Here is a 22,726-nt window from a genome sequence, read left to right as displayed (position 1 = left end):
ATGTCGGATAAACTTCGGACCTGTGTAAAGCACTCCCTTCACATGGATCGGGTACTACTCCGGCTTCACCGGCAGGCTGGCCCCAAGGAATTGTTTGTACTCAAGAAGATTCGAACCTTAGACCTGATGGGAATGCCACCAAAACCAAGACCTTTACCACTTGAACAAACCCCTTGGAATTAAATTGCAGTATAATTAGTACTATACCGGAGTACTTTCACATTCACAACCTATAACGCCCTGGCGTTAAATAAATTATTCCGCCCTCCAACTTGTTAATTTTTTTTTTTTTTGATAAGTAAATCAAGTCTCATTGATAGCGTAAAGCGCCCTTACGTACACCGGAAGTATACAAAAAGAGTCACCTAACTAGAAAAAAAAACGAACAAGGAAATCGACATACCTAAGCGATAGTGGGGATAAAAAAGCCACCGTACAAAGATACAAAGTATGAAAAAACTAAGTTAAAATATCCTCCAAGGAACTCTCCAAGTCCTCGAAACAACTTTTATTTCTTTTCTTCCAAACACACCAAAAAATGCAAATCGGCGCCATCTTCCAAATCGCAACACTCCTTGACCTTCCAGATTTCCACCAACAAGCAACCAAGTCAATAACTCTTCTAGGCATAACCCAACACAAGCCAAATCAAGTAAAGAGAGCATTCCACAAAGCCAAGTCGCAATGAAGCAGAATGTAGTCCACTGATTCCTCATTTCTCTTGCACAAGCAGCATCTGTTCACTATAATAACACGCATATTCCTGAGATTATCCACTATAAGGATCTTGCCTAAAGCCGCCGTCCAAGCAAAAAAAAAACCACCATCGAAGGAGCCTGAGTCCGCCACACCCTCCAACTTGTTATTTAAAGTCAGGGCATTACACAACCAGATATGCAGACTCCATTACGGTAACCAAATGGTCTTTAAAATCATGGATGGTGTTCAATTACTCAAAAAAATCATGATGGCAAGTTGGAGGGGGCAAAGGGGCAACCGGTTGTTGGTGCCGATTTGGATAATATCTTCTTTGTGTTTAATGTGGTGTCTATAGAAGGAACGGAATACAGGCAATTTTGAAGATTGTGAGACTAGTTCGCTTAATTTTTTTTTTATAAGTAAACTAGTTCGCTTAATTTGAAGAAGTTGGTGATACAAACCTTGTTTACGTGAAGAGTGACACTACATTCTATGTCTAATTGTTCTTTTTCTGATTTTTTAGATTTGTGTTCTTTCTCTTTAAATTAGGGGTATCATATATACATCCTATGTATTATGGGTTGCGCCCCTCTGCGCTTTTTCTGAAATATACTTACTAAAAAAAATTACTCAAAAAAGAAAATGGAATGATCATCGTATCAATAAGACAAGAAAAATAACTCAAACCTTATACCGCAATACACGGGAGTCAAAATCTTTCCACATATCCGATAATGCTTTTAAGAATTCAGACTTCTGCATGTTATCTCTTTCCTGCAAGAAGAGAAGATCGTCAATAGAAAAGTTCTATTATAACCATACTTCACTTATTCAACATTAGAACTCTGGGGTGACAAGATCCCAGAAGCAAGTGTTGCTCAATCTAATAAGCAAATGCATACAAGCATGTGGTCGAGGAAGCGAAGAGCACGCAACCTAGTATCATTCCTGAAAAATGGAGAGCCTGCAAAGAGAGAACAAGGATCTTAAGGACAATAAACAAACCCAAACCGACGGAACATTTAATTTTACTTGTTTTACTGCCATAACATTGAATTTTACGGGCATTTCTGTTAAGATAATTGTCATCGATTACAGAGTAGCGCGATCCTATTTCAAGACAGGCACAACTCCACAACTCCTACAGCATCACAATGTTTACTTGATGGATGATCTATTAATGACCCATGTCATTGATGAATGGCCATGAATCCCAAATCACAAATGAATGAGCATCCATTATTTTCAGTCCTTTAACCTATATTATTTAAAAAATAATAATTTCAATATCATTAAATAAGCGAAAAGGGGATTATCAATATATATATATATATATATATATATATATATATATAAGCGCAAAGGGGCGCACCTTAGTATACAAGGAGTATACAAGAGAACCCCTAATATGAAGAAACAGAAGAACAAAAGTTCAAAAAATCTACAAAACTAGAGATAAGCAAACTATGATGTGCAAATATCCAAGTAGAGAACGTGTAGAACATAAGAGAAAGACAGATTTGTGGCCTTTTACAGATTTGTAGGCTTTTGGGGGCATCTCATATTTAATTTGAAATTTCCATCCAAACTTTATAGGTGGATTGCTCTTAATAATTGATAAGAGAAAACAAAACTCTCTAGGACTTTAAAAAAAAAAAAAAAAAAATTGCCATTGATGAGGAACTCCTGGCCATCATGCTTTTCTTTTTTTCCTCCCATAAAATAATCCTCTATTTTTGTGCATCACAATGTTGTATACTATTAGCTTTACAATTAAATTACACCAATATTGATTAAAAAAAAAAAAAAAGAGGAGAACAAAAGGTTGTCATTACAGGGTCCACACGGCTCCTGTTTTACCTGTAAAATCCATCGCTGTTGGCCTGAAAGATTCATTTACAGAAAGCATTCGTTGCAAATCAGGAACTAACTCAGGAGGAATGGAGGAGAAAGCTTCATTGGATAAGTAAGTCAAGGTATTCGTGTACTGCAGAAAAGGAACACAAGAATTACCTATTATTAGTTAATCACATAGCTTATTATTGTTATATATGATATAAGAGTCAATTTTCAAGAAGCTGGGTCTACTTGTTCAATTTTATTTTTGGATAAGTTTATAGTGCAAAACATTGTACAACAGGTGCGTGAAATACTTGCTATCTTTAAGGGAATCTTTTTTTAGTTGTATTCCAAACAAAATTTAAAAATAAAATATTTTTTATGAATAATAATTAATTAAAAAGAAAACACAAAGTCCTCGTACAAGAAAAGGATACAAGAGAAACAACCACAATTTTTTTCTTAAAAAAAAATAAGTACCTGTACTACAAAATGAGAGTAAAGTGATTTAATGTGCTAATTCCATACTGACTAAGCACGTCTGCTGGCACTTTTTGCCTTTCAAAAAAAGTGCTTTATGGGTGCCAGCCACAACTTAAGTTGAAAAATGAGTGTTTGGAAATCTATTACAAAAAGTGATTTTGGACCCATTAATTGTAATTTTTGTAGAAGTGCCAAATTGACACTAATCCCAAAATCAATTTTGGATTCCTAAAATCACTTTTCCTATAAGTGCCAAAAAAACAGAACCTATCTTATGCTAAAAAGCTACAGATGACGGAGCTTTTTACATGCATAAGTTCATGCTTTAACAGATTCTTTGACACACACAACCTTTTTTTTTCTTTGACATACACAACCTAACCAAACTGCCAGCACTAAATGCTTTTCCATAAGGCTACATCCAGAGTACAAAGTTCAAAACTCTCCCCCCCCCCCCCCCCCCCCCCCCAAACAAGTCAAAAAACCATGCCTCTGTAAATTTAAGCCCATGCCTACAGCCAAAAGTTTATAGCCAAGAGATGTTGACTCTTTAAATAAGAGAAAAATGATAAACCTCTCTAGGGTGTGCTAGCAGTTCACTATCAGATTTATGAACCAGACTAGCTAAGCTAAGAGCAAGGTCACTAGGTTACTGGTTGAACTGTGACTTTTAGTCCAGATCTGAAAACAGTGCCCATATTTGCATAGTAATCAACGAAGTGAATGGATAAGAAAAGACTGGTGATCTTTAAACAAGAGTAAAACCAGATAAATTCACATATCAATCATTTTATTTGTAACCAACAATGAAAGGGAGCCTAAACAAATTGTAAAGAAATTATAATAACCGAGTCCCTACATTCATATAGAAATGCACATAAAGGCGAACTAGCAGTCAAAAGTTAGAGAAATCCTCCTCAAAAGGCAAATAAGCACAAAAATTATAATAACCGAGTCCCTACATTCATATAGAAATGTACATAAAGGCGAACTAGCAGTAAAAAGTTAGAGAAATCCTCCTCAAAAGGCAAATAAGCACAAAGTATAAACTCTTTTCTTTTAGAAAAACAAAGCTAGTTTTAAAGGTATAGAGCAATAACAACATCCAAGAAGAAGCTAAACCTTTAAATTAAACATACCATCTTCACATTGTTGTGGCAATCGAACAAAGGCTTGCGAGCTATCAAGTGGTAGGCAAGGCAACCAAAACTGAAAATATCAGAAGAACGTCCAGCAGAAGATGCTTTGCTCCGAACCAGTTCAGGAGCACTGTAATTCAGTGATGGCTGAAGGGGTAGTACAGAATCTTCAACATCATATTCCTGTGCAATCATCATATATCAAAAAACTATAGGTGCAAATCGCTTGTGATTAGAAATGTGTTCTTACGCATGTCAACAATAGATGAATGAGCTAAACCTAAAATAAACCTCACAAAAATCAACACTCACACCAAACAAGCATAAGACGTCATAACCTAGAAACGCACTAGTCACATATTCACTATATCTTAAAATAACTAGTTAAGTTACAATTAGAACTCCATGAAATAATTTGGAAAACCCAATTCCACCTTATACACAACCAATAAGGACTTAACACCCATGCAATGCTTTTGCATTTCATCAACCAATATGGAATTTATACATATCCACAATCATTTGAGATTTCACAATCTCCCCCACTCATATCTCTGACCTCCTCTTCACAGCCCACATTGCACTATAGTGACTCAGCGCTACATGACGTTATTAAGTCAGCTCTAATACCATTTGTCATAATCCAGGGACTTGCTAACAGCATTTATGCTATACCTCATAAGAACTAATCAAATTGCATCTTGTGGGCGCCTCATTCTTTTTATGATATCTCAATTACTTGTTAAAAAAAAAAAAAAAAAAGGTTCTCTAATGGCTCTCCTAGTGGAATGTTAATTTTGTTAGAGTGGCGCATAATTAAGAGTTGGAATTCTTTTTCTCGTTTTTCGATTAGTTCTACTCCATTAATTTGAAAGAGAAAGGTGCAGACAAGCTTTGTTAAAACCCCTCCAAGAAAGGGTTGTTTGAGGTACAATGTCTAAATCCCCCATGACAGCAAACCCTTCCCTTGGAGGTGGATTTGGCAGAACAAGGCCCCTTTGAGAGTGGCTTTCTTCGCTTGGTTGACTGCTTTAGGTAAGATCTCATTGTTGACAACTTAAGAAAGCAGAAAATCATTGTAGTAAATTGGTGCTACATGTGTAAGAAGAGTGGAGAGACCATTGACCACCTCTTACTCCATTGCGAGATAGATAGTGCCTTATGGTAGTCTATTTTCCAATATTCTATGCTACAAGGTTGAGGATGGTTCTCACATTAGTTTATGGCATGATGTATGGTATGGAATAGAGCCACTTAAGCATTCTTTTCCCAAACTCTATTCCATTGCTCGAAACAAGTAGGCCTATGTTTCTAATTATTTGGAATCCTAGTTTCATTAGGGTTGCGCATGATTGGGAACTGGAATCTTTTGACTCTTTCTTTAGTCTCTTGTATTCCTCGAAGACGCATCTGGGGGAAGTGGACGACTTGTTGTGGACTCCCTCTAGCAGCCAGAGATTTACAGTGAAGAGCCATTATACTCTGTTACAGTCAGGTGAGATAGTTCTTTCCTTTGGAGAAGTGTTTGGATGGTCAAAGCGCCTCCTCGCGTTGCTTTCTTCTTGTGGACGGCATCACTTGATAGAATTCTCACAGCGGATACCCTTAGAAAGAGGAGCTTCTCTTTAGCTAATTGGTATTGTCTGGTAAAAAGAATGAGAAAACTAATCACCTTCTCATCTACTGCGAGTATACTTCGGCTCTCTAGCAATTGATTCTTAATCCTTTTGGAATCTCGTGGGTTATACCTAGCAACATCCAAGAGCTTCTTCATTGCTAGATAGTACAAGGAAGGGGACATCCCAAAGAGACAATCTAGAAAGTTATTCCTGCCCACTTAATGTGGAACATTTGGAGATAAATGAATCGTCATATATTCGAGGATAGTGAGACAATGTACTCTATCTAAAATCTTCTTTTTTGAGATCTCTCTTGGGTTAGGTTCTTGTTAATGTTCCTAACTTTGTCTCTACAAATATGGTTGATTTGATTTGCTTTTTACATTGTAGCAGCTTATAGGATTAAGTCCATATTGTATACTTTTCATGTACGAATTAACCTTTTGTGAATTATTCATTAAAAAACAAAAAAAAAAAAAAAAAAAAAAAAAAAAAAAAAAGCTTTCATGACTTTTTTCTCTCTTTTCTTTTTCTGGCTTCATGTGTACTTAGGTGTGCTCCTTGATATTTAATGAACTCCATTTGCTTATCAAAAAAAATCTACCATAGTGGAAAAAAAATTCAAACTCAAGTTAATTACGGGGAAAAAATATGTTCTTAGGTAAGAAAAAAAGTGTTCTTTGTTAATTGACACTGGGATTATACCAATGCAATATCCGAGGTAACAGTGAAAAAGTTGCATAGAAAGTAGTCACATCTAGATCTTTATAATGGGGCATGGATCACTAATAGAAAGTTGATAGTTGATAAATAATGCCTATTCACTCATTTGAAATTGACAAGCTTAAAAGAGACCATTATGAGTGATTTGCTGCCTCTTAAGCTTTGTCACACTCTTGGGTTGTACATTGATGTGGGATTCCTTGAATCACTAAATATCCCTTTCCAAGCATGCCAACTCTTGTTCTTTAGTTGATGGCAACAAGAAGTATACTTTCACCTGTGCTAGAGACAGGCCAATATTGAAGCTGAAGAAGAGTTCTTATTCAAAAAATTAAGCTCTGTTATGGCATTCTTGGTCCAAGCTCAATCCAGCTCCAAACTCCTTGGAAAAATTAAGCACTGTGATGGAATCAAGTTCTTTGCAGAGAGGGAGCATTGGCACAGCCATTGTATAGGGAAGAAGAAACCTCTTTGGAAGCCTAAGATTAAGGCAAAACCAAGCAAAAATCTTTTTGGTCCAAAAACAAGTGCCGATGGTAGTTAATTGTTCAATAGATATTATTTTTCTTTTATATTTGGTATTTCTAGTTAAAGGAATTCTCGGAATTCTGTAATTGCTGCTTGTGAACAACAGTTGTGGGTCTTGAACCTTATTTTATTTTTATTTTTTTTTTTGATAGGTAATAGCAATTTATTGAAAAGCGCTAAGGGGCGCAACCCTTATACACGGGAAGTATACAAGAGAGCCCTTAAGCGGGTCGAACAGAAAGTAAATTTAAGAAGTCTACAAAAGTAAAGACACTCAAACTACGATATGGCGCTATCCAAGAGTATAAAGTGTTGAGCAACCGCTTCCTTAGCTCCACCATAGGAGTCTCTACATCTTCAAACAGACGAGCATTCCGCTCCCTCCAAATACACCACAACAAGCAAAGAGGAGCTAACCGCCAAACCTCTTTCGCTTGCCGACTCCCAATAGCCGCTCCCCAACTAATTAATAACTCCAACACCGAATGTGGCATAACCCACTCAACCCCAAATAAATTAAGAACGTAGCTCCACAGGGCTCGAGCTACCTCACAATGAAGCAACAAGTGATCAATAGACTCCCCACTTTTCTTGCAAAGACAACACCACTCCATTACTATAACATTCCTCTTACGCAAGTTATCATGAGTCAAAATTTTGCCCAAAGCTGCTGACCATACGAAGAAAGCCACCCTAGTTGGAGCCTTAACACGCCAAATATTTTTCCAAGGAAAAGAAGGACGAGAAGGGCCATCTTCCCTACAGAGCTCTACATAGAAGGAATTCACCTCAAATAAACCTTTTTTAGAGGGATTCCACACTAATCTGTCACCCTCACCATGACGAATCGAAGTAGAATATAATCGGTCGAAGAGAGAGAGAACCATATCCAACTCCCAATCCTGGATATGTCTTGTGAAAAGAACATTCCACTGAACTACACCATTACGGACCACCAAATTATCCGCCACCGTCGCGTCTTTGTTCCTTACAATACAAAAGAGAGCTGGAAAGCATTGCTTCAAGGAACTATCCCCACACCACCGGTCATGCCAAAAACTAATATTAGCTCCACTCCCCACTTCAAAACGAACAAAATTGCGGAAATCCTCCCACCCCCTCCTAATATGTTTCCATACACCCACTCCAAAGGAACCCAAGACCTCTTTCGAGCACCACCCGCCCTTAATACTCTGAAATTTGGCATCAATAACCAAACGCCATAAAGCCTCTCTCTCCCTACCATATCTCCATAACCATTTACCCAAGAGCGCTCGATTGAACTGGATGAGATTGTGAACTCCCAACCCACCTGCGTATAAAGGTGTACAGATCTTCTTCCAACTCACTAGATGGAACTTTTTCTCATCACCAATGCCTCCCCAAAGAAAATCCTTTTGGATTTTATCAAGACGATTTGCCACCCTCACTGGCATAGGAAACAAAGAAAGGTAATAAGTTGGAATGTTGGAGAGCGAACTTTTGATAAGAGTCAACCGGGCACCCTTCGACAAGTACATCCGCTTCCAACCCGCCAACCTCCTTTCCATTTTTTCAATAACACCATTCCAAATAGAATTGGACTTGTAAGAAGCACCCAACGGCAAACCCAAGTAAGTCATAGGCATAGAGGCAACCCTACATCCAAGAAGATTGGCCAACCTATCAACCTCCTCTACCCCACCAATTGGGACAATTTCTGATTTTCCTAGATTAATTCTCAACCCAGAGGCTGCCTCGAATCCTAAGAAGATACATCTCAGGTGGCGAATTTGTTCTTCTTGGGCTCCACAAAAGATCAAAGTATCATCAGCGAACAGCAGGTGGTTCACGACTAGTGCCTCTGAATCACTGGAACCCATTGAGAACCCTGTCAAATTACCCTGGTCCAATGCGGCAGTCAACATCCGACTCAACGCCTCCATAACCACCACAAACAACAATGGAGAAAGAGGATCTCCTTGACGCAATCCCCGAGAGCTATTAAAGAAACCCGAAGGGGTTCCATTAACAAGAATGGAGAATCTCACCGATGAAATACAAAAACGTATCCAATCCCTCCATTTTTCCCCCAAACCACATCTTTGAAGCAAATATAGCAAGAAATCCCAATTCACATGATCATAAGCCTTCTCCAAATCTAGCTTACATAGGAGTCCAGGTTCCCCCGATCGAATATGACTATCCACACATTCATTTGCAATAAGCACAGAGTCTAAAATTTGTCGACCTCCGATAAACGCATTCTGAGTGTTGGAGATAATCTTGCCCACAACGGACTTAAATCTGTTGGCAAGGACCTTTGAGATAATCTTGTAAACCCCCCCTACCAAACTAATAGGGCGAAAATCTCTGACATCCATGGCACCAGTCTTCTTAGGGATCAAAGAGACAAACGTAGCATTCAAGCTCTTTTCAAACTTTCCTCGAGAATGAAATTCTGCAAAAACATCCATAATGTCAGTTTTTAAAAAATCCCAGCACTTCTGAAAGAAAGCCGCAGTGAAACCATCAGGACCCGGCGCCTTGTCACCATTCATATCCCTGATAACCTCCCACACCTCCTTCTCCTCAAAAGCTCTTTCTAACCAAATGCTCTCCTCCGCCTCAATGGATAAAAAAGATAGGCCCTCCACCCTAGGCCGCCACGAGCAATTCTCCAAGTACAAATTACTGTAGAAATGAACTAAGTGCTCTTTAATCTCCGCAGGATTTCTGGAAGTTATACCATTAATACTCATAGAGTCCACTTGGTTGAATTTACGATGTGAGTTGGCCACTCTGTGAAAGAATTTTGTGTTCTTATCCCCCTCCTTTAACCACAAAGCTCTAGACTTTTGTCTCCAGCTAGTTTCCTCAAAAAGAAGGGTCTTCTCCATCTCTCTCGCCATATCTACCCTTCGGACTTTATCAACCTCCTCTAGGCCACGTTGTTCTTCGATTAACTCCAGCTCTCGAATGCCCTCCAGTAATTCTTTCTTCTTTTTCCCTAAATCACCAAACACTTCTTCATTCCATTTCTTCAAATCAGCCTTCAAGGCCTTCAGTTTATTGGCCAAAACGAAGCTAGGAAGACCCGAAAACTCGTAAGACATCCACCACTTTTTCACCTGCTCAACAAAACCCTCGTATTTCAGCCACATATTTTCAAACTTAAAATACCTGTTTCCTCCTCTATTTGTGCCACAATCCAATAACAAAGGAAAATGATCGGAGAAAATTCTTGTCAACCTCCTCTGAGAAACTTCAGGAAAACGATCCTCCCACTCCGGAGAAATTAAGAACCTGTCTAATCTCGACCAAGTTAGATCTTCCTGGCCACTCGACCAAGTAAACTGGCCATCCTCAAGGGGAAGGTCCACCAAATTATGCAAGAAAATAAAATCAGAGAACTCTTCCATAGCTGCAGAAAAGCCAGCACCACTAGATCTCTCACTAGGAAAACGAACCACATTAAAATCTCCCCCAATACACCAAGGCATCTCCCACCAACTCATCAGTCCCGCTAATTCATCCCACAAATCCCTCCTCTCCCTGTCATCATTCGGACCATAAACCCCCCCAAAAGCCCAAACAACATTATCTCCAATGTTACGCAAAGAACATGCAACAGTAAATCTACCAATACACTCTTCCACTTTCTCCACCACCCTTCTATCCCACATTAACAAAATTCCACCCGACGCTCCATTAGCACCTAGATAGCACCAATCAACATAAAGGCAGCCCCATAAACTTCGAACCACCTCCCTTGAGATAACTGCCATCTTTGTCTCCACCAAGCAAACAATATCCGCCTTCCAAACCCTTAGAAGCCCTCTAATCTCCATTCTTTTCTTGATTGCATTAATCCCTCTAACATTCCACGTCAAAATTTTAGGCGTCATAAAAGCGAGATGGCCCCCTACCCTTTTGCCTTCCTTTGTCCGACTGCTCCCCTCTTTTCTCATAATTCATAGACCAGGATAGCCTATTTAGTTCCCTCTGTCCTTTCACCCCCTTAGCAGGCGAAGGCTTAGTCTTCAGTTCAGCCAAAGAGAGGTCTCTATCCGCTTCAATCTCCTCAAACAAAGCCAGCAATCTGTCCTCAAAACGACCACAAGAAAGCCCAATAGTAGAATAAAACCTCTTAATTCTTTCTACCACCCATCTAGGCGACACCCTCTGCCCGTCTACATCCTCCACAGCCAAAGGAGTAATAACAATCGGTTCATAACTCTCTAACAACCCCCCACCATTCCTAGCCTTATCTTGCATCAAGAGTCCTTCAGTATAGTAAATACCCTTCTCAGCCACCATTCCTTCCCAGGGGCACTTCCCCACTAGAGATCCCCCTGAACAAGCTTCTGGTTCGAGTCCCACTTTACCTTCTGAAGAGGAGAAAAAAACTAGCTCAAGACTACCTTCTTCCTGCCTCTGAGCCCCAGCATCCATATCAAACCCAGACCAGCCCAGTCCAGCATTCACCAGCGAGCTATTTACCTGGGAAGCCAACATCAGCCCTCCATCCTCTGCCGACAATTCCATACTGATTCCCATTTCAGCAACAGAACCCTTCTCTCCTAGAACGATGGCCTCTCCAGCTAACGTAGATCCCAGCCCAGACTGACAGTAGCCGTTAGATTCCAGCCCAAGACCAGAAACTGCTAGCTCCTCCAACTGACTATCAGCGGGCTGAAAAACTTTCGGCACTCCTAACCCACCACGCAGCAACTCGTCGGACGCCGGAGAGAAATTCTGTTCCCCAATCCTCGTAGAATCCTCCCCCTTCTCCCTGCTCTGTCTCGATCCAGTCTCCGGTATAGTTAGTCCCGGCTTAGCTCTCCAAGCAGTCGAGGAAGACCGGTTCCGTGACTTCCGACGCTGATACACCCGACTGGGAGGACTTGGTTTACACGAAGCCTTCGAGATGGCCGGACACCTACCCAACGGCTTCGACGGCCCAGCAGAAGAAGATGCACCCACGTCCAGCGAGAACTGGCGAGTAGGAATAGGTCGCAGAACCGACCCAGCCTTATGTTTAAACAGAAACTTGGGCCTCTTGATGGGAAACTGCAAAGGATGGGCTGACTTAGGTGGACTCGAAGAGGTTCTATCAGGCAACAGGGAAATGGGCCGAGAGGGACTGGAGCCCAATGAATTGGACCTACCCATCACCTCGACTTCCAACTGACGCAGCCCAGCCAGACAAAACCTTATTTCCTCATGCAACGTCTCCAACGTCTTCCTGATGCTGCACAGCTCGAGGCAATCACCGACGTGTGACTTGCGTGGTGCAGAAGGCAACACAGAAGGGCTAGAGCCCTCTCCCCTACCCCTAAGGTCTGACACAGACACCCTATCCGACGACTCAGCCAAGCCTGCGTTTTGAATCTTTAGCCCTTCCGGATTCGGCGGAAAGGCCTTCTCCATCTTCTCATCCTTCTGCCCCGCCGGTTTTGCCGGAAAATCCTTCGCCAACTCTTCCATCTTCAACCCAGCCTGCTTCGCCTTAGCCATTTTTGCCGAAAGGGCCGCCTGATCACTAGAACCCATCGCCAGAGACGACGTCCGGGTCTGGGGATCCACCTCCTCATGGTAAAAACACGCCTTCTCTTTCGGCAAAGGAGCTCGCAGAACGTCAGCAAAGCTCCTTCTTCTCTCAAAGAGACGATTAGACTGTAACACAGCCTTGCCTTTAAAGTGCTCTGGAGAACTGCCAGCAAGCAGGCTATTGAGGGCTAAACGGAGCTCCTCCTCGAAACGCTTCCACCCCTCACCAAGTCTTCCTTTAGGCACTAAAACAGACCCTTTCCTTCTTCTCCCCTCATATTCTTCTATGGTCAGAAAGTACCCATGCCTATTTGCACACTGCTGCGCAAGAATCCGCGGAAAACCTGAAACGGATTGATTCCAAAACACTCTACTATCAAGCACCGTAACCAGATCATGAAAGGACTTAATCAACCAGGCAGCCTCATCTTTATCAATCAGAATGGACCTCAACACCCCTTTCCGACGTTCATGAATCCTAATGCCTGTAAAACCACCCACTACCGACAATCCAAACTCCTTAGACTCTACAGACCACCACCGGGACGAACTCAGCCTCATCTCTCAAATTTCTCTGGTCAGGAAAGAGGAAAGATACTATGGATCATCCCATCCTAAGATTAAATGTACCTTATTTTATTAATAGGTGAATCTTATTTAGTTCATGGGTTTTATGTGTGAAATTTGGTCCAGTCAAATTAGGAGCTTGTTTACTAGTCAGAATAAGAGTCCAGTTCTACAAGGAAAAGTTAAGATTGAAAGTTTATATAAATAAATAAATAATTTTTTTTGTTTTTTTTTTTTGATAAGTAATTTCAAATTCAATAAAAAAGCGCAGAGGGGCGCAACCCTAATACACGGGAAGTATACAAGAATGCCCCTAAACGGGAGGAACAGCTAATAAATTTTTTTTTGATAAGTAAGGAGGAACAGCTAATAAATTTAGAAAGTCTACAAAAGTAGAAACACCTAGGTGGCAAAGACGGGAGGCTATCCAAAGATATAGCGTGTTAAGTACACGCTTCCTTAACACTACCTTAATTATTTAAAAAATTAAAAATAAATTAAATTAAATTAAATTAAATTAAATAATTTTTTTTTTTTTTGATAAGTATATAAATAAATAAATAAATTATATATATATATGTACTCAAATAACTTCAAAATTGATAATAAGCAATAATAGCTTATGTGCTCTCTCTCTCTCTCTCTCTCTCTCTCTCTGTGTGACACTGTTCGTGCCCTTGGACAGATTCAAGTAAACATATCTGTCACAATTCCAAACCCTAAGCCCACCTTTAGCATATATAGCCAGGTGTTTCCATATTCGTCCAATGTCACAAACAATAATCAGCAAGTGAGAATTACTGTATGTAACGATGTAAAACAGATATGATCATATCACTGAAATGAAGATTGAAAATACCACCTCACATGCATATAAAATATCCATTAGAAAAACTGGAACTTAAGTTTATTGAATGAAAAGAGAGAGAGAGAGAGAGAGGTACAATCAATTTGAAGAATCATTTATTTCCTAATCCAATCAAAGGTTTAACTCACAGCATAATGGAAAGCCTGAACACTGGCCATATCGCCTGAGGTCTGATCTGTCGATATTGCAAAACCAAATCCACCGAGCTTCCAAGCTCCACTTGAAGTAATAAGGACATTCTGCACAGTATATACTCCGTCATTGAAGGACATGCATATCCAATATCTCATGGACTTATACAAAAACAACCAACACACAGAAGTTTTTGACAAGCATTATAATTAAAAGATTCCATACAAGAGATATTTGATCGTTTGTGTTTTCCCTATTTGGTGTCTTGTAGGTGACGTCGAAGACTGATTTAGATGCCCACATGTTGGCAAGTAAAAATTTGGTCGACTTAGTATTAAAAGGTTTTGGAATCTGTTCCCTTGTAGGACTTTTGAAGTTGTTGAACTTCATCAGCATATACATATGATGAATGCTTTAGGCAGCAGCATATGTTCTATGACTTTTTTGTAATTTTAAGATCTTTTGAATTTCAGATTTTAAATTTTTAGGGGCAGCTTTGATATACTCCCTGAGCATATGAGCTTCCTTGGCATATAATTAAGTCTAAGATCATTGTACGATTGGATGACTGCTTTAGGCAGTGTCTATTCCAAGACTTTTCTGCGATTCTTAGATATTTTAAATTGCATATTATAATTCTTTAAGAGTAGCTTTTTCTCTTTCTAGCTAGGTGTTTCTCTTGTATACTTCCTGTTTACCTGAGTTACACTTTGTGCTTTTAATGATATTTCGATTGCTTTTCAAAAAAAAAAATCTTTAAGAGTAGCTTTGATACACTCCCCGTGTATATGAGCTTCCTCCTCCTTTGGACAGAGTTATCTTTACTTATCAAAAAAGATAAATCCTACTTAAGCAGTATGTTTTTTCTTTAGAACAACTTGCCAAAAAAAAGGAAAGCCTTAAGTATGGAACTCCAACTTACAAAAACCATCACTTCCACATAGCTTGAAAACTGATTAAAAAAAATAGAAGAAGAAGAAGAAGAGAATAAGTTGTAACCTCAGGTGATATAGCCCGATGAATAAGACGTGCATTGTTATGGAGAAAGTCCAAGGATTCTGCCATCTGGAGCAAACCATGCTTAACCTCCAACAAACCCATTTCCTGTCAAAAAAAACAAACTACATCAGCAAACTAAGGGTGCGAATGGATCAATTGCCTGAATAGAACATGGCGAGTAACAGATGGGCACTTCTTTATAGAATCACATTTACCAACAATAGCCGAAAAAATCACAGGCCACAACCCAAATTCAAAACAACAAATAACCAACAGAGCACATCCAGGAAAGTCGCTCTTTCCAAAGATCTAGTTATTTTCCTTCTTCGGCAAAATCTTGTTGAATCCTCATCTTGTATTCTTCTTTCCTCAGTCCAATAGAACACACCCATGTTGTGTTTTAAATGTTTTAAAAGCTTTCAACTGGTTGTCCCGTTCAACTATAGTGTGCATATAAAGTATCAAGTGAAAGAAATGAAGTCATATTTATCAACTTATAGCATTTATATTGGTGAAATCAATTGGAAACCAAGAAAAAAATTAACACCAGAAAATAAAAATAAAGAAATTTAAACGTCAAATAGTTGGGCATATCAAATAAATGCCAAGATCCAGCATCTTAAGCAGGACAGAAGCCCATCACCTGTGCATTTTTTTTTTTTATATAAGTAATTCAATCCCATTAAAAGAGCAGAGGAGAGTAACCCTAGTGCACAGGAAGTATACAAGATAAACCTCTAATATAGAGAAAAAGAGAAACAAAGTAAAAAATAAAATAAAAAATCCAGAAAAATTAGAAACAGGCAGCCTGTTGAACACTGCTATCAATGTGTAAAGAGATTATAACATCATCTTTTTCAGCTCTAACAACGCAGTCTCTCGATCTTCAAAGCTCCTTACTTTCCGCTCATTCCAAATACACCACATTTAAATACAAAGGAGCCAACCACCACACTTCCAAAGCATTACGGTTTCCCATTTGTCCTCTCCAACTCACCAATCTCTCATCTTTCTAGTCATAAACCCAAGTAACATCAAACAAATGGAAAGGCAAACTCCATAATTCTCTTGCAATTTCACAATAAAGAAGTGATCAATAGATTCCCCACTTTTCTTACACATATAGCACCAATCCACCACAATAATGTTCCTTTTTCTTAAGTTATCCAAAGTCAAGATTTTGCCTAAAGCTGTCCACACAAAGAACGCCACTCTCGAATGAGCTTTAACTTTCCAAATACTTTTCCACAGAAAAAGGGAACTTACAGGAATGGATAACACATGATAGTATGACTTAACTTCAAAAAATATCCTTCTAGAAGGTATTCAGCAAATTCTATAATCACCTCCTTGCCTTACTCTTTGAGAATACAACAATTCAATGAAAGAAGAGACCACTTCCACCTCTCAATCATGCACTGGTCTTGTAAATAAAATATTCCGATGACTATTTCCATTTTGGAACTGCAAATGATCACCACCCGCGCGATACTAAATAATTCCAAATAAACAATCTTCAAGGCTTGTTCCCTACACCATAAATCATGCCAAAATCACACATTGAATCCATCTCCCACCTCAAACCTAACAGATTTAGAAAAAACTTTCCACCCCCTCCTTTATACATTTCCACACTCTCACTCCAAAGGGCCCTGCAACCTCCTTAGAACAATAACCTCCCCTCCAACTACTATACTTAGTATCCCCCACCGATCTCCACAAAGCCTCCCTCTCTGTAACATACCCCCACAACCACTTCCCAAAAGGGGTCGGTTAAACTGAATCAAATTTTTTACCCCCAATCCTCCTGATTTTACTGGAGTACAAATTTTCGACCACTTCACTAAACGGAATTTAAACTCATCGCCAAGTTCACTCCATATAAAGTCCCTCTGAAATTTTTTAATTCTATTAGCCACACCTACTAGAATATGGAAGAGAGAAAAATAATATGTCTGCAAATTAGAGATAATGCTTTTTATCAAAGTCATCATTCCTCCCTTAGATAAATAAAACATCTTCCAACTCACCAACTGATGTTCCATTGTTTCAATAATGTCATTCCAAATGGTAGAAGCCTTGTAAGAGCTCCAAAGGAAGACCCAAATACTTCATCGGCAAAGAAGCCACTCTACACCCAAAGAATACTAGCCAAACCCTCCACATCACCTAGATAAGAAACTGTCTGTGAAAATTAAAATAGCTCTGAAAAATATAAGAAACCATGATTGTTAACCATTCAGAAAAAGAAGCTAATGCAAATGATTTTTGCACCTAGATACAACTCAGTGCATGTCATGCAAGCCTCACATAAAAAATATCTAATCTTCTCTTTGTCAAATTTTGCCAATGAGTAACCATGTTTCTCTCAATAATTGGTGTAGCAGTATTTTTCATCCATATTCCTCATCCATTCTTTAAAAATCCTCACCCAAAAAAAAAATGATCTTTTATCAAGAATTTTCCCACGTTAGCATTTTGGAAGGGATCCAGTCCTTGCACTTTGCACTCACGCTAGCTCCCCATTTCCTTGGAAGACCATTTGGAGAAATAAGGCTTCTTCGAGAGTGTTGTTTTTTGTGTGGACAGCAGTGCTAGGAAAAATTTTAACTTTGGATAACCTGAGAAAGTGGCACGTCATAAATCATCTTCTTCTCCATTGTAAAGTCGCGAGAGAATTGTGGGTTTTGATCTTCCGTCTTTTTGGAGTAGAGTGGATCGTGCCTAAAAGGGTCATGGAGTTGTTGACTAGCTGGAGAGGTCAGTTGGAAGTCGTAGCATTTTAGAAGTTTAGAGGATGGCTTCTATGTGCTTAATGCAGTGCATTTGAAGAGAGCGGAACGCAAAAAGCTTTGAAGATTGCAAGAGTTCAAAGTTAGATTTAAAAGGCAATTATGGCCAAATCTCTTTACACTTGGATGGCGGCGTACCATAGTCCTCATTTTTCTAGTTTTACTGAATTTCTAGACTTATGGCCTTCTTGTTATCCCAAATTGGGTCTCTCTTATATACTTGGGTTGCGCCCTCTATGCTTTCTAATGAGATAGATTTACTTATAAAAATAAGTAAATAAATAAATAAAAAATTCCTCTTTAGTATCTCATAACAATAATCACTGAAAGATAATTTATGCTAATTGTTAGTTATTTTTCTTCATTAAAATATGCTAGCTTGGTCCTAAAATGTCTTTGACTGGTTGAAATATATTCACTTTACTTGTTATATAATGTTTCTTGTCTCGCTCCAATTAAATTTAAAAATTTAAAAACAAAATGACTCACAACTTATGCCTTGAGGTTTACACAATGAACAGAATGTGTTACCATGTCCTTTTAACTTTCTAGAAAAAAAATTATATGAACAGCCAGTAGAATGGTTATAAAATCCCACAATATATAGTCTAATGATTCGCTACCTGCCATCCCTCCTAAATGTTGGAACAGACTACTCAAATGCTGCCAACATACAGGATATCCTACTTTGAAAAGCAAAGCTTTACATAAGGCCACAAAAGACAAAAGGCTCATAACTAAGGCAAAACTCCGTATAGAAGTATATCCTATAATATAAGAAAATTGCGCAATTATATACCTAGTGTGATAAAAATAATTTTCTTAGGAAAAAGCATATTGGTCTTCTGTGAGGCTAATCCTGACCATCTTCGTTTCCTGCGTGTACTACTAGTTTGCTTTGAAGCTGTCTCTGGTTTAAAGGTCAATTTGGATAAATCTCTCTTGGTTCCTGTTGGCAATGTGGACAATGTTGCCGAGTTGGCTTCTATCTTGGGTTGCGGGACTTCCTCTTTGCCCTTAAGTATCTTGGCATGCCCATTGGGGCACGCCACAAGGCTACGTCCATCTGGGATGATATTGTGGTTAAGATGGAGCGCCGTTTGGCCAGTTGGCAAAAGTTGTATTTGTCCAAGGGTGCTAGGGTTACCCTCATCAAGAGTACACTCTCCAACCTCCCTACGTATTTCATGTCTATTTTTCCCATTCCTACTCATGTGGCTAACCGTATTGAGAAGCCTCAAAAAGACTTTCTTTCGGGTGGGATAGGCGAAGAATACAAATATCACTTGGTCAGATGGGACAAGGTTTGCTCTCCGATCTCTGAGGGAGGTTTGGGCTTCAGACACTTGAAGACTTTCAATCATGCTCTTCTAGGCAAATGGCTATGGCGTTATGGGTCCGAGCGAGATGCATGGTGGAGAGTCGTGGTGGATTCTAAATATGGCAGCCTAAGGGGTGGTTGGTGCTCTCTCGAGCCGACAGGATCCTTTGGGGTGGGGGTATGGAAAAACATCAAGAAAGGTTGGGTTTCGTTTTCTCATTACACTAGATTCGTCATGGGGGATGGCTCCAAGATCATTTTTTGGCATGATTTGTGGTGTGGTGACACAGCCCTCAAAGTAGCCTTTCCAGCTTTATTTAACATTGCTCGCCTTAAGGACGCCGTTGTTGCGGATAATCTGGAGCGGTTGGGTGACTCATTCCAATGGAATGTGAGCTTCATCAGGAGGCTCACGATTGGGAGGTGGATGTCTTTGTCTCTTTCTTCCAATTGCTACATTCAGTTAAAGTAAACAGAGACAACAAAGACAGTTTGTGGTGGGTCCCCTCCAAAAAAAGAGTTTTCAAAGTCAAGTCCTTCTTTTACCCCTTAACTAGCGCTGGTGGCAGACGCTTTCCCTGAAAATTTGGCGTACTCAAGCTCCTCCTAGGGCTGCTTTCTGTGTGGACTGCAGCTCTTGGTAAGATCCTCACCCAGGACAACCTTAGGAAACGGCATGTCATTGTGATCAACCGTTGCTGCATGTGTAAGAAGACCGAGGAAACTGTGGATCATCTCCTTCTCCACTGCGATGTGGCTTTTGTTGTCTGGAATTCTCTCTTTAGCCATTTCGGTGTGTCTTGGGTTATGCCTAGACGGGTTATTGACTTGCTTGCATGTTGGTGGTCATCTGGCAGATCAAGGAGTGCTGTTGTTTAGAAAATAGCACCTATTTGTATCTTCTGGTGCCTTTGGTGGGCAAGAAACAATAGAAGTTTTGAAGACTTGAAAAGAACCTTGGAAGAGACTCTTTCTTTGTTCTATCATTCTTTGTATTGTTGGACTTCGACTTATGTCCATTCTTTATTTATTTCTTTTTCTGACTTTCTCTCTCACTTTTCTATTTCTAGTTAGGTGTTTGTGTTTTCTTTGTATACTTCCAGTATACCAAGTGGCGCCTTACGCTTTTCTATTAAATTTGATCTCTTACCTATCAAAAAAAAAAAGTTGGAAAAAAAGTGGTACAAGCATAATAAATCTGGAATACGCCCAAACTTTATTTAGCAAAGACAAATTATACTGTATAGGAACAAAACAGTAGTCCATTATTATCAGTTTTCATCCCTTGAGTCCATTACCATTGAAAGCGTTACAACCAATTTTCTGATGCCTATGTTATCGCTATCAAGTAGTTACCAGACTAATTATTTCTCTAAATAACAGAAATCCTACCTTCAAGATGTAAAGGGTAAATCACATAAGCAGTATAGTAAACTCTGGCACAAACCCGGGCATGCCATAGCCATCACGGTATTAAATTGTCATTTTCAAATCACAAAGAAACATTCAAAATCAGATTGGCATACACTAAAAATCACAAATCACCATTCAAATTTTCAAGCGGGCATTCAGTAAATCACATAAAAATTAAGATTCTTCACATGAGCATTCACACAGAAACACTATATTGTTCAAGTGGGCATTCACTAAACAAGGTATCACTTCACTCAAATTCAGCAAACAGGAATTCATTAAATCACACAACATTTGAAGACTTTTAATGGTTTTGTAGTTAGGTGGCTTCTATTGTATTGTATACTTCTTGTGTACATGGAACACCTTATACTTTTAATGATATCTCGATTACTTATAGAAAATTAAATTGCACAAAACCATTAAAATTCTTCATATGGACACTCACTCAACTGCACATAAGTCTCGAATTCAACTAGGCATTAACAAAATCACATAGAACGCATTCATTTTCGAAACGGGCATTGACTAAATCACATAGAAAGTATTCAGATAATCACACAGAAGCTCTCAAATTATAAACTGAATCTAAAATTCAACCACAAAAAAGAAAAATCCAATTAGCCCACTAGAGCGAGCTTTGGCACCTACCATCCCCTTCAGCTCCTTGGGCACTTTGGGCACGTTCTCGACATTCCCCAGCGCGTTGGCCACCGACGCAAACAGCGGTTCCGTCACCATGGCCATGGCATTCTTGCTCTCGTCCAGGGCCTGCACCACGTGCAGCACCCCAGGGTGCCTCAGCCTCACCAGCCTCCCGGCATCGGCCCGAACCAGGTCGAAGAACGCGTCCTCAGCCGCCTTCGACAGGCCCATGCGCGCGCGTACCTCGGAGTGCGCCCGCTTGTCCAGGACCCAGACGCAGACGGTGGGGTACTGTTGGGGCCGCGTGGAGTCACGCGCCTTGGCTGAGTACAGCCTCCAGGCGAGGCCCGGACCCGCCGAGCCGATCTGGTCGATGAGGTCGTAGTCCTGGAGGGGCTTGGGTCCGGTGACCTCCTGCACGGTGGTCTGTACGGTCTTCTCGATCACTGCAGCGGTCTTCGCTAGCGCTTGGGTGAGGGTTTTCATGTTCAGAGACATTTTGATCTTCTATATGGTGAAATCAATGATTGGAATACAAATCTGTCGATTTATAAGTGTGAAAATGAGTATAACATTACTTCAAAGGAGGAGGAGGAGATAGGTGGAGGGAATTGAAGCTCCTTTTCTTGGATCACAGGGTGCTGGCTGGGTTTCCACCTCTCTCCCTCTCTCTCCGCGACTGGGTCGGCGTGTGGGTTCGTCGTGGTTTCTTTATTGTTTTTTTTTTTTTTTTTAATCTCTCTCATTTGCTGTTTTCCGTTGGCTAGGCTTGATTCATTTCCAATTTTTTTTCTTTTTGATTTATTTGTGTAGGTGGGATGGCTCGGTCACACGTGGGAGCCACCAGGGTTGGGGACAGTGGCGGGCTTGCTAAGCTTGGGCCCAAGCCCACGGTAAAAAGCAAGGTCAATTTTTTTTTTAATAATAAAAAGCTACTGACATAATATAAAGTAAAAAAAAATTATTTTGCAGTAAATTTTTTTATTTGAATAATAATAACAAATGATTACTGTGATATAAAAAGTGAGAATATTTTGAAGATAATTTTTTTTGCGAAAAAATGAAAATACGGTAATGGAAGAAGAATTTGGTTACCAAACCAATAATGTACGCAGACAGGACATATAAGGTATGGGATTGTGATTTCGTAGATGAAAAATTCAATTTTGAATCAAATCACATAAAATTAATCGTTTGGAATTGCGTTATTAAAAATTTGTGATTTGAAAATGCATAAAATTAGCTTTTTCAAATCGCATGTAAGGGAGTAATTTTTTGAAAATGCGTAATTTTAAAGGCTAACCTGCGATTTTGTCAAATGATTAACTGCGTTTTTAAAAATCACTTTTTAAAAATTGTTATTTTTAAATCAAAATTTTTAAAACCGTAAACCCAAACAGACTTATATTCATTCCCAAAGTGGCAGC

The 22,726-nt window shown here is 39.5% G+C and overlaps 1 protein-coding gene across 1 annotated transcript in view; it reads right to left on the bottom strand.

Annotated features, from left to right (window-relative positions):
• Positions 1 to 22,049, bottom strand: part of LOC133862041 (SCY1-like protein 2 A) — a 30,666-nt gene extending 8,617 nt beyond the window's left edge. Inside the window, exons 1-7 of the mRNA XM_062297890.1 lie at positions 21,306 to 22,049; positions 15,129 to 15,233; positions 14,126 to 14,236; positions 4,161 to 4,343; positions 2,560 to 2,686; positions 1,602 to 1,663; positions 1,387 to 1,473 (exon numbers count right to left, since the gene is read on the bottom strand). Coding sequence (XP_062153874.1) covers positions 1,387 to 1,473; positions 1,602 to 1,663; positions 2,560 to 2,686; positions 4,161 to 4,343; positions 14,126 to 14,236; positions 15,129 to 15,233; positions 21,306 to 21,797 — 1,167 coding nt within the window. The 5' untranslated portion in view covers positions 21,798 to 22,049. The remainder of the gene's footprint in view (positions 1 to 1,386; positions 1,474 to 1,601; positions 1,664 to 2,559; positions 2,687 to 4,160; positions 4,344 to 14,125; positions 14,237 to 15,128; positions 15,234 to 21,305) is intronic.
• Between the last annotated feature and the right edge of the window lie 677 nt (positions 22,050 to 22,726).

The sequence above is a fragment of the Alnus glutinosa genome, chromosome 2 (genome assembly GCF_958979055.1).
Source record: "Alnus glutinosa chromosome 2, dhAlnGlut1.1, whole genome shotgun sequence".
NCBI classification, from domain to species: Eukaryota; Viridiplantae; Streptophyta; class Magnoliopsida; order Fagales; family Betulaceae; genus Alnus; species Alnus glutinosa.
The sequence above is the reverse complement of the archived record's forward strand: the minus strand, read 5'-3'. Positions and strand labels throughout refer to the sequence as shown.